The sequence below is a fragment of the Neophocaena asiaeorientalis genome, unplaced genomic scaffold (genome assembly GCF_003031525.2).
Source record: "Neophocaena asiaeorientalis asiaeorientalis breed wild unplaced genomic scaffold, Neophocaena_asiaeorientalis_V1.1 scaffold45, whole genome shotgun sequence".
Classification (NCBI taxonomy): Eukaryota; Metazoa; Chordata; class Mammalia; order Artiodactyla; family Phocoenidae; genus Neophocaena; species Neophocaena asiaeorientalis.
Window position 1 is genome coordinate 11,900,371 of NW_020174642.1, and position 11,533 is coordinate 11,911,903.

Below are 11,533 nucleotides of genomic sequence, written 5' to 3' on the forward strand. Positions count from 1 at the left end.
CCTGCACTTCAGGGGGTACCCAGCGCACCTTTGAGGTGTTGGGGAAGCCCCAGGGCTGTTCCCCCGGAGCTCCTGGCTCTAGACGTCCATGCCGTGGGCGTCGATGGAGTCCCCCTCCACTGCAGGGCACACAGGAGCCCACCTGTGGGCAGTGAGGGTGTGGGGCTGCAGCCTGGTGTCTCCCTGTCCCCGCAGATGAAGGATGTATTCTTTTTCCTCTTCCTGTTGGCCGTGTGGGTCGTGTCCTTCGGGGTGGCCAAGCAGGCCATCCTCATCCACAATGAGAGGCGTGTGGAGTGGATCTTCCGGGGGGTCGTCTACCACTCGTATCTCACCATCTTCGGGCAGATCCCGGCCTACATCGATGGTACGATGGGCCCTGACAGCCTTGGGAAAGGAGGGGCCAGCCCAGCGGGGGTCCTGCAAGCTCACGGAAGTGGGGCAGGGAGGGCCTGGGGGCCGTGGCTCCTGCAGTGCCTGTGGCCGAAAGAGACAGGTGCACGCTGGGTCCAGCTGAGCAGGGAGGGCGCCAGCTGGCGGAGCCTGAGCCGTACCTCGCAGCTTCGGGGAGATGGGGCCCTGGGGCATCGGCTGACCCCCACCCCCCAGCATTAGGTGCTGTCCTATTCCTTCTGTTCCTCCCACTGCAGGCAGAGGTTAAGTCCTCCTCCTCTGGACGCAGAGAACTCGCTCTGCGTACTGAGCTTGTTCTCCTGAAGAGCCTCATTGAGATTTAATTCACATTACCGTAAAGCTCAGCGGCATAAAGTGTCCGCCGCACTTCTGTATATTTACAGAATCTAATTTAGAACATTTGCATCACCCCAAAGAGACACCCAGTGCCCGTTAGTAGTCACTCCCCTTCCCCCTTCCCCTCAACCATAGGTGACCTCTAATCGACTTTCTGTCTCTATAGAACTTGCCTTTTCTGGACATTTCATATAAAGTGGCTCATGTAATCCATAGTCTTTTGTGTCTTGCTTTTTTTACCTAGCATAATGTTTTCAAGAGTCGTCCGTATCAGCATTTAATTCCTTTTTGTTGCCAAATAATATTCCATTGGTTGGATTTGCCATGTTCTGTTTATCCATCTATAGGCTGGTGAACATTTGAGCGGTTTCTACTTTTTGGCTCTTATGACTAATGTGACGTTTTCTATAACTTTTTGTGTGGACACGTTGTCATTTCTTTTGGATGTATACCTGGGAGTGGAATGGCTGGGTCACGTGGTAATTCTGTGTTTCACTTTTTGAGAAGCTGCCAGACTGTTTCCCACAGCAGCTGTACCAGCAATGTATGAGGTTCCAATCTCTCCACATCCTCGCCAACACTTGTTATTATCTGTCTTTTTTGATTCTAGCCACCCTACTGGGCGGGAAGTGTATCTCACTGTGGTTTGATTTGCACTTCCCTGATGGCCAATGATGTCGAGCATCTCCTCATGTGATTACTGAGCCATCTTCTTTGGAAAAATATCTGTTTCTATCCTTTGCCCATTTTTCAAGTGGGTATTGGTCTTAAGAGTCATTCTTTTACAGGAAGTATTCAGTTGTTCCAGCACCCTTTGTTGAAAAGACTATTCTTTCCCCGTTGAATTGTCTGGGCACCCTTGTCAAAAATCAATTGACCATGAATGAAAGCGTTTATCTCTAGGCTTTAAGTTCTATTCCGTTGATCTATGTGTCTACCCTTGTACCAATACCACAGTCCTGGCTAGTATAGCTTTGTAGTAAGTTTTAAAATCAGGAAGCATGAGTCTTTCAACTTTGTTCTTCTTTTCAAGATTGTCTTGGCCTCTGGGTCCTTGGGTCCACATGAACTTTTGGGTCATCTTATCAATTTTTCCAAAAAGAGCATCTAGGATTCTGATTGTAAACATGTGACGTCTTCTACTTATTTAAATCTTTCATTTCTTTCCATAATATTTTTTTGTTTTTCAGTGTGTAAGTTGCACTTCTTCTGTTAAATTTATTCCTAAGTGTTTTATTCTTTTTCATGCTGCTGTAAGTAGAATTGTTTTATTAATTGGATTGTTTACTGCTTGTGTATAGAAATACACTATATTTTGTGTATTGAACTTGTATCCTGAAACCTTGCTGAACTTCTTTATTAGTTCTAATAGCTTTTAAGTGCATTTTTTGGAGATTTGCTGTGATCGTGTCATCTGCAAATAGAGATGCTTTTACTTGTTCCTTTCCAGTCTGGATGTCTTTTATTTCTTTTTCCCGCCTAATTGTCCTGGTTAGAACCTCTGGTACAGTGTTGAAACGTATCAAGAAGCAATGTCTTTACCCTGTCCGTGATCATAGGGGAAAGCTTTCAGTCCTTCACTACTAAGTGCAATGTGAGCTATGGGTTTTTGTAAATATCCTTCATCAGGTTGACGAAGTTCCCCTCTATTCCTAGTTTCTTGAGTGTGTGTATTGTGAAAGGGTGTTAGATTTGTCAGATGCTTTTCCTGCGTCAATTGAAATGTTCATATGGTTTATTTTCTTTATATTATTAATATGGTGTATTATATGAATTGATCTTCAGATGTTCAACGGACTTTGCATTCCTGGGATATATTTCACTTAGTCACGGTGTGTAAATCTTTTTATATGTTGCAGGATTCAGTTTGCTAGCATTTTGTTGAGGATTTTTGCATCTATATTCTTAAAGGGTGTTGGTCTGTAGTTTTCTTTTCTTGTAATGTTTTTGTCTGGTTCTGGTATGAGAGTAATACTGGCCTCATAGAATCACTTAGAAAGTAGTCCCTCCTCTTTTATATTTTGGAAAAGCTTATGAAGGATTGGTCTTCATTATTCTTTAAATATTTGGTAGAATTCACCAGAGAAGCCACCTAGGCCTGGACTTTTCTTTGTGTGAAGTCTTAAAATTACACATTCAATATCTTTACTTGTTATAGGTCTATTTATATTTTCTACTTCTTTTTCAGTCACTTTTGGTAGTTTGTGTCTCTCTAGGAATTTTTCCATTTTTTATAAGTTATCTAATTTGTTAGCATACAATGTTTTGGTAATATTTCCTTATAGTTTTTTCTGTTTTTGTAAGGTTGGTTGCAATGTCCTCTCTTTCAGCTATGATTTAGTCATTTGAGTCTTTATTTTTTTTCTGCATCAGTCTAGCTAAAAGGTTGTAATTCTGTTAACCTTTTCTAAGAACCAGATTTTGGTTGTGTTGATTTTCTTTATTGTTTTTGTCTCTATTTCATTTATTTGCATTCTGCTCTTTATTATTCCCTTCCTTCTGCTTGCTCTGGGTTTACTTTACTAAAATGGAAGGTTATTTTCTTGATTTGATCTCTTTTTTAAAAAATTATAGGTATTTCTAGCTATTATTATGAGTTTCTATCTTAGAAAATTCGTAGCACTGTCAAAAATATATTTGATTACAGAACAGTACATACTCATTGCTAAAAAAATTTTAAATTCAAGTTAAGTATAAAGAAGAATGTTCAGAATCCCACCTCCCAGAGCTAACCACTATTAACTGAGTATATTTTCTCAGATATTTTTAAATGCACAAACAGAATATATATTTATGTTTTGTAATATTATATTACAAATATTATAATAAAGGATAAATATTATTCTTTACTTGTCTGCAATTGTGTGGCTATATCTTGTTTTGTAATCGCTTGTTCCACATATAGGAATGCTGCCTCTGCAGCGTTTTTCCTTCTCTTTTTGATGGTTGTTAATTTCCTCTTTGAATTCTTTCCCACCGCAATTTGCTCCCCAGGGTTGGGACCTGTGTCTTACGATGACACGGCCCCTCCTGGTGCTGCCCCCGCCTGGGGCCCAGAAAGTGCCCCGGTGGGATGGCTGGATCCGGACAGGGGCACGTGCCCACCTGGAGTACAGGTCTGGCTCCTGGGCTTCCCTTGGCAGCCGCACTTCCTGCCCGCGAGGATGCTTGGGTGTAGATGGATGCCCCTCTTTGGGCTGCCCTCACGCCTGAGCTGACAGCTGAGGTCACCCAGATGTGGGGGTGTCCAGGTCTGCGGGGTCATCGCCCGAGGACCCTTGTGCTTCCACTCGGCTTTCCTGGCTCACCTGCCCCCTCACTCCCGACGCAGGCGTGAACTTCAACTTGGACCAGTGCAGCCCCAATGGCACCGACCCCTACAAGCCCAAGTGCCCCGAGATCGACGCAGCCCAGCGGGAGCCCGCCTTCCCCGAGTGGCTGACGGTCACCCTGCTGTGCCTCTATCTTCTCTTCACCAACATCTTGCTGCTTAACCTCCTCATCGCCATGTTCAAGTAAGCGCCCTGTGCCAGCCTGGCCGGGTGCACGCCCCTCGCCCTCCCCCCATCCCCCTGGGGCGCGGGCGGGGCGGAGCCCGGGACCCGGGACCTGGCTCAGCCCAGGTGGACCGTGTGCGGCCACGCTCTCTGGTCACCGCCGAGTCCGTCAAGGCACTGCTGCTGCGGGACCAGTGCACGGGCCACGTGCCTGGAGGCCGCGGGCTGGGGCACGTGGACGTCTCGCTCCTCCCACCCTGGAGGGAGGGGGTGCGGGGCAGCGACCTGGCCGAGCCCGACTCTAGATGTGGAGGTGCGTGTCACACTTATTGAAAATCGGACGATGCAGGATGACCTGTATTTGCTTTCCATGGCTCAGGGCATCGCCAGCCCCTCAGCGCCCCTCCCGGCCTCTGCAGAAGGGCCCCTGGGACCTGTGGTGACCCTGGTGAAAATCCCTCAATTCCTGGTTTGGGCACCATTTCTCTTCCCTTTCATCAGCTAGCGTGATGAGGTCGCCACTTTCTGATTTACCACGTGTTCTGAACAGTGAGAGACCCTGACCTGTGCTGGGCTGTGATAGAGACAGAGAGGTCAAAAGGCCGGCGGGCAGGGGCTGCATCATGGCCCTGCCTGGCCTCCCTCCCTCCCTCCGAGGGCCTCTCTCTGGCAAGGATTCGGGTCAGTTGACGTCCATCCACAAGACACACACGTTGCAGAGAATAAATGTGTCAGCCTGTTGAAGACACCGTCCCTTCTGTTTGTCAGATCCAAGGGACGAGCCCCTCTTAGAGTCCAGTGCAGGACACTGTCCCTCTCCCAACACGTGCAGCTCTGTTTTACTCTCTAACGAGGTTTGTAGAACCTAAACTCTAGGTCTTCTTTCTTCCTTCTCCCCTTGGCTCCCAGGAAGCTCAGAATTCTGGGGCTGGCCGTTCAGCTGCCTTCCCCTGCATCTGGAGTTGCGCCCCTGGGTGATGTGTGTGCTCTTCATGGGCCGTCACGGCAGACACGCTGGGCAGGGACACGGGTGTTTTCGTAACCGTGTTTGGGTGGCCCGTGCTCCCCTGTAACCAGTGCTTCCTGCCCCTGCAGCTACACGTTCCAGCAGGTCCAGGAGCGCACGGACCAGATCTGGAAGTTCCAGCGCCACGACCTGATCGAGGAGTACCAGGGCAGGCCCCCTGCGCCGCCCCCCTTCATCCTTCTCAACCACCTGCATCTCTTCATCAAGAGGGCCATCCTGAAGATCCCCGCCAAGCGACACAAGCAGCTCAGTAAGCTGCCGTCTCCCTCATCCCAGAGCTGCGTCTGCGGCGGAGCCGGGGTGGGGTGGGGGCAGCAGCTCCTTGGAGAGTTCCGGAAGCTCGGTGGGCGCGCAGACCGCTCAGGCCACCGACTTCCCACCCTGCCCGCTGGGGGCGGGTGCGGACTGGCTCCTCCGGCCCCTCCCTGCGGGGCCCCGAGTGGGTCAGAGGCTCCCCTCCCCTGACAGAGAACAAGCTAGAGAAGAACGAGGAGGCGGCCCTCCTGTCCTGGGAGATCTACCTGAAGGAGAACTACCTGCAGGACCAGCAGATCCAGCAGAAGCAGAGGCCGGAGCAGAAGATCCAGGACATCAGCGACAAGTACGGGACCAGGGCGGTCCCCTCGGGGTTCCTGAAACGTTTGCTCTTTGTCACACAGCACACACGGCACCGGGCGGGGGGCGGGGGGGGGAAGACAGCTCAGGAACCCCCCGCGCAAAAGGCAAGAGCGTTTGGAAGTATTCTTCGTATAAAAACAGAGGCCGCCTTGGGTGCAATTCCTATGTTGTAGCAAAAGAAGACAGAGACCAAACAATTATTCCCCAGACAACGGTGCTGCGTCCTCCTCCTTCCAAAGTCCCCAGTGGTGCCCAGCGGTAGCTTTCCCCTTTGTGACTCGGCTGTGGGACTCGTGGCAAATCGAGGCAAGGAGCCAGGCGTGTACGCGTCTGCACACCTGCGCCTCTCGCCCAGCCATGCTCCCCGCAAAGCCCGGGGCTGTTGGGGCAGCCCTGTGAGCCGGGGGCATCCGTTGGCTGCGAGATCTTCCCCTTGGGCCACTAGGCGGTGCTCATTCTATACGGAAACGTATGGTATAAATACTTTCAAATTAAGAGGAAGATGCGTGAAATTAAGGCCAACAGAGCCTGGGCCGCTGGATCTGACAGGTCACCCACCTGCAAAGAGGCACCAGGCTTCCTTCACATCCCGCCCCTAGCTGGCCTGCGGGGCTCAGCTGTGTCCTCTTGCAGGGTGGACACCATGGTGGACCTGCTGGAAATGGCACATCTGAAGCAGTCGAGCTCCATGGAGCAGAGACTGGCCTCTCTAGAGGAGCAGGTGGGTTCCGGGCTGGGACCTCTGTTTCTGGGCACAGCTCCGAAGGACCTGGAAGGTCGCTCCGTGCTGTGGTGGCTTTGAGAGTGCACATACTGGGAAACCACCCAGGAGAAGGGGGCGGTGACATCAGGGCCCTTGCTCCCAACTGGCAGGGGCACCTTCTGCATCCTCTAGAGAATTCCACCAAACGCTCCCCTGCCTGAGCTCTGCCACACCGCACTGTGTGGCGGCCACATCAGGGGCTGGTCTGAGGGAACAAACTCTTGACCTTCCCCTGGCCTCCTTGGAACTGTCCTCTGAGATGCCGCTGTCTCCAGACTCTGCACCTGGAACCTGGGAGGGGGCCGTGGAAATTACTAACAGCCCTTGGCTGCTGTCTCAGGCTGCCAGCTATGCTGGGAGGGAGGGAGGCCATGGGGCCAGCAAGGATGCGTATGGATGTCCGTGTGGACAACTGGACTGAGGGGCAGCATGAGAAAGCAGCATGTGGGTGTCTCAGAGCAGCTCCACATGAGAGAGCGGTGGCCGGTGGGCAACAGGAGAGCAGCCTCCACCCCCCCATCAGCTGGGCAGCCCTGAGTGGCCTCACATCCAAGAGTCATTGCCTCATAGGCCAGCTGGGCTCAGGTGCCTGAGTGATGCTGAGGGACAGTAATGTGTATTAGTTCATCCATCCATCCATCCATCCAACCATCCATTGATCCATCTGCCCGTCCATCCATCCATCCATTCATTCATCCATCCATCCATCCTTCCAGTCATTCATCCATTCATCTATCCATTTAACTGCCCATCCATCCATCCATCCCTCCCTCTATCCATCTGTGTGTCCATCCATCATTTATCCATCCATCCATCCTCCATCCATCCATCCATCCATCCCACGTTTCCTGTGTGCCTCCTCCGTGCCTGTCCAAAGCTGGCCTTGAGAATGTCAGGGTGGCAGGCATTATCTCATCCTTGAGGATTCCCAGTCAGGGGGAGGCACAGACATAAAGGTTCGTTGTCACAATGTACTTCAATGGGCACAGTGAAGGAGGTGGATGCAGGGGCTTTGGTCAGGGAGGCCTTGGGACTCCAGGACAAGGAGGGGTGGACAGGCAGAGGCCAGGTCCCCGCCCCTCCGTGCCCCTCCTGCTGTGCCTTGACCCTGTGCCCCCCAACCCCGTGGGCCTGCCCTGGGTTCCCCTCCTCACTCTGGGTGCTCTGGCCCCAGGGCCTGTGCCTTGCGACACAGTGGAACAGGGTGGGTGGGAGCTGGGCATTCCGTGTGGGGGCAGGTGTTGACCAAATCTTGTTTGGGACGTGCCTTCCAGGTGGCCCAGACGGCCAGAGCGCTGCACTGGATCGTGAAAGCCCTGAGGGACAGCGGCTTTGGCTCGGAGGAGGGCGTCCCCACCCTGGGTGAGTGGGTGGCTGTACCAGCTGCTGGTCTCTACCACCTGTGCTCTTTTGCGTCCGGGGGTCCGTGGGGAGGAGATGCAGCAGGCCCAGTGCCTCGGGGAGCATGGCCCACCCCACAGATACATGTGCAGAGTGTGGCCAAGTCCCCTGCTTGACCAGGCTGGGGACTTCCAGAGGTCGCCTGGCCCACAGCCCCATCTTCCTGTACATCAAGCTACAAAGTGGGGGCAGCTCCAGCAGATACCCGAGACCCAGTCACGCTGACTGGGTGACAGAAAGCAAGTCTTTGTTCCTACGTGTGCAGTCGGCCAAGAAATGGGCATGAGTAACCGTCCTGGGGTGTTGCTGGCCCGGAAGGAGCAGTTGCTCTCCTCAGCTGGACAAGCCTCTGTAAGGGCCTGTGCGTCCAGCTAATTACTGAGAGCTCTGCTGGGAGCTGTCCAAGGTGGTGGTTGCCTGACCCCAGGTCTCTGTCCTCCTGGGCCGCAGTGCTGGGGGCCCTGGGGAGGGTACCCTCTTTGGGGCTGGCATTCAATCCGGGCTGGGGGAGGTAGAGGCAGCCCAGAAGTTTGGGGGAAAGGACCATAGAGGATGGCCCTGTCCTGCGCGCCTGGAACCCAAGTCCGGGCCCAGCTTTGCCCACAGCTCCGTGGGGCTGTTCCCATTCCCAGCACCCCAGAAGGCCTCGATGGGGCGGGACCCTGAGCTGGACGGCGGGCTGAAGGTGGAGGACCCGGGCGACGCCTACCACGTGGATGCCAGGCACCTCCTCTACCCCAACTGCCCCGTCCAGCGTTTCCCAGTGCCCAACGAGAAGGTGCCCTGGGAGGTGAGTGCCTGTGCTGCCGCGTCCACCAGGCTGCAGGGGCCCGGTGTCCTAGGGGCGAGCAGTCCAGCCCCCTGGGCTGGATGAGCCCGCTGCGGCCTCACAGGGACATGACAACAGATGAGAAAACGGAGGCACGCGGTCCACGTGGCCAGAGGGGATGGAGCTGGGGTTTGAGCCAGGATGCTGGTGGGCCTCCATCCACACACAGCCGACTGCCCTGCTTTTCCGACCCCCTGTCCCCAGTGAACGGTCCCTGCCCTGTTTCTGAGTGCCAGGGAGGCTGGAGGTGGAGAGAGAGAGGGAGAGATGGTTGAGGCATGTGGGTGACCCCCCCCCCGGTCTTCTCTCTAGTTTTCCTTGGAACATTCCAGGCTGTTACTCTTCCCCAGTCTGCCAGTGGGACCCCTTCTCCCCTCTAGAGCCCAGCCTAGCCCCTCACCCCCATCCTGGGGGCTGGGCCGGGTGTGTGCGTCCTCGGGTCTGCTGAGCTCGGGCTCCCAGGCCCTTCGGGCCGTCCCAGGGTCTTGGGCTCTGAGGTCAGCCGTCCGGGGTGCCAGCTGACCTGGGGTGGTGACCGACTGAGGGGAGCCCCCGTGTCGTGCAGACGGAGTTCCTTATCTACAGCCCGCCCTTCTACACGGCCGACAGGAAAAACAAGGACCTGGTGGACCCTGTGGGGGAGTGAGTGCCCTGCTTCCCGCCTGGACGGGTGGCCCATCCTCCCTGGGGGCTGGGCCATGCTGGGAGGGCTGCGGCCGGGGAGGGGCCCTCGTGGTGGACCCCCTGAGGGGTCACCGCGGCCGCTCTGCATCCCGCCATCTTTGTTGGGCACGCGACCTCTCCTCTCTCTCCCAGCGCCCTGGAGCCTCTGTCCAGGATCAGCTACAACGCGGTGGATGGATGCCTGGACCGGCGCAGCTTCCACGGGGTCTACGCTGTGCAGGAGGGGCTCCCTCTGTGAGTGCAGCCCGGCCCTTCTCCGCGGCCTCTGGGGGTTTCCTTCTGGGGTCGGGTTTCCTCTCCGGCAATGTGGGCGCTTTTCTGATAAAAACAAACAAAATACGGAAGAAAAGAAACACCCACATAAGGCGTTTCCTTCGTGGGGAGGCGGGGGCCGTGGGCCGGTCCGCTGGCCTGGGCGCTGCGCCCTCGTCCCCCGATGTAACCTTAACGGCTTCCGTTCCTGTGGTGTGGAAATGGGGTAAGACGTGGACCGCCCGGCTGCCAGCTGCACCGATCGTGAGAATGAAGCGGGGGAGCTGTTAAAGGGCCCCTGGGGTTACGTGTAGGGGACGGAGATGTTTCCAGGTCTGTTCTCTGTAGGGACGGGCACTGAGCCCCACTGTACAGGTGAAGAATCAACATAAAGATGTCAGGTGACTCATGGCGTCAGGCCCAGCAAGCACTTAGTGGACGCCTACTGTGTGCCAGCCTGGGGTTTGGAGGTCAGAGGGCCTCCTCCGAGGGGGTCTGCTGGGGAAGCAGCACCACAGGGCGCAGGCCGAGGAAGGGGCAGTCAGCAGCTGTGGAGGGACCACAGATGGCCAGGACGTGTGGGCTCCATGGAGCAGGTGGTCGTTGAGGGCACCGGGGGAGGAGGTGTGCGGCGGGCCTCCGGGGAAGGTTCTGGAACAGGGAGCAGAGGCTGTGGAAGGAGGTGGTGGGAGACGGGTGGGGCAGGAGAACAGACGTGACCAGGAGCGTCTCCAGCCCTAGACAGGGGAGGGGACTAGGGGGACGTGGTGTTCAGGATGAGAGCAGGACGGAGTGTCATGGCGGGGCGGGGGGGACCGTCGGGTGCCAGGTCACAGGCCGGCCGAGGCCCTCAGACGCAGCACGATGGTCGGCCAGGCGCTCTCTGGGGGGGGTCTGCAATGGGGCTGGGCTTCTGCTCCCAAGGAGACCCCTTTCCTTTCCAACTCACGCCAAGGTGACCTGAAGCCTTGGAGTCCCCCAGGGACAGGATTCGGGGTGGACAGCCCCAGTGGGTGATGCGGAGTCGGCCAGACCGGTCAAGGGGCCCGTGGGTGTCGGGGGTCCTCTCCAGGGCTCCATACGGTGGCCTCCTCCCTGCTCCCGCCCATCCTGGGCCGGGGCAGGTGTGGGCGGAACCAGCACGTGCCCCGTCAGAGGCCCCTCCTGCTGCCCCGGCCTGGCTCTCCAGCTGCAGGCGGCAGGCTGAGCAGACCCCTGTCCTCCCAGGAACCCCATGGGCCGCACAGGGCTGCGCGGGCGTGGGGACCTCAGCTGCTTTGGCCCCAACCACACCCTGCAGCCCGTGGTCACCCGGTGAGTAGCCCCGGATGAGCACATGGCGTGCGCCACACGCCCTGCCCCGTAGCGGCCTGGGTAAGCGCGGGTGCGCCCCAAAACACAGGACAGGAGCGTCTGTGCCCCTAGGAAAGCCCAGGCCCTTCCTGCCCCCAGGCTACCCTCATTTCCCTGTGGGTCCCCATCCCTCAGAGGCCCCTTGGGGGAGGGACAAAGCCAGGGCCAGGGCTCACTACGCAGACAAAATGAAAATCCATATCCATCTACCCGTCATTTCCAAAGAGTCCCAGAGGTGGAAGGGCTGGGTCCAGGGCACGTGCTTCATGAAGGCTTTTGATAGAAAAATACTCTCCAATTCTAGTCAGACCAGCAGTCATGGGAGCGGTGGTTACTATCTCTGTGCCCCTGGAGCAGGT

At 55.6% G+C, this 11,533-nt stretch overlaps 1 protein-coding gene across 6 annotated transcripts in view; it reads left to right on the forward strand.

The window, feature by feature from the left end:
- Window positions 1-11,533, forward strand: part of TRPM2 (transient receptor potential cation channel subfamily M member 2) — a 49,989-nt gene that overhangs the window by 33,761 nt on the left and 4,695 nt on the right. For all 6 annotated transcript variants that reach the window (XM_024758368.1, XM_024758369.1, XM_024758370.1 and 3 more), the window contains 10 exons: window positions 196-367; window positions 4,082-4,265; window positions 5,343-5,524; window positions 5,743-5,875; window positions 6,526-6,613; window positions 7,930-8,017; window positions 8,689-8,846; window positions 9,451-9,527; window positions 9,702-9,803; window positions 11,049-11,135. In XM_024758368.1, coding sequence (XP_024614136.1) covers window positions 196-367; window positions 4,082-4,265; window positions 5,343-5,524; window positions 5,743-5,875; window positions 6,526-6,613; window positions 7,930-8,017; window positions 8,689-8,846; window positions 9,451-9,527; window positions 9,702-9,803; window positions 11,049-11,135 — 1,271 coding nt within the window. The remainder of the gene's footprint in view (window positions 1-195; window positions 368-4,081; window positions 4,266-5,342; window positions 5,525-5,742; window positions 5,876-6,525; window positions 6,614-7,929; window positions 8,018-8,688; window positions 8,847-9,450; window positions 9,528-9,701; window positions 9,804-11,048; window positions 11,136-11,533) is intronic.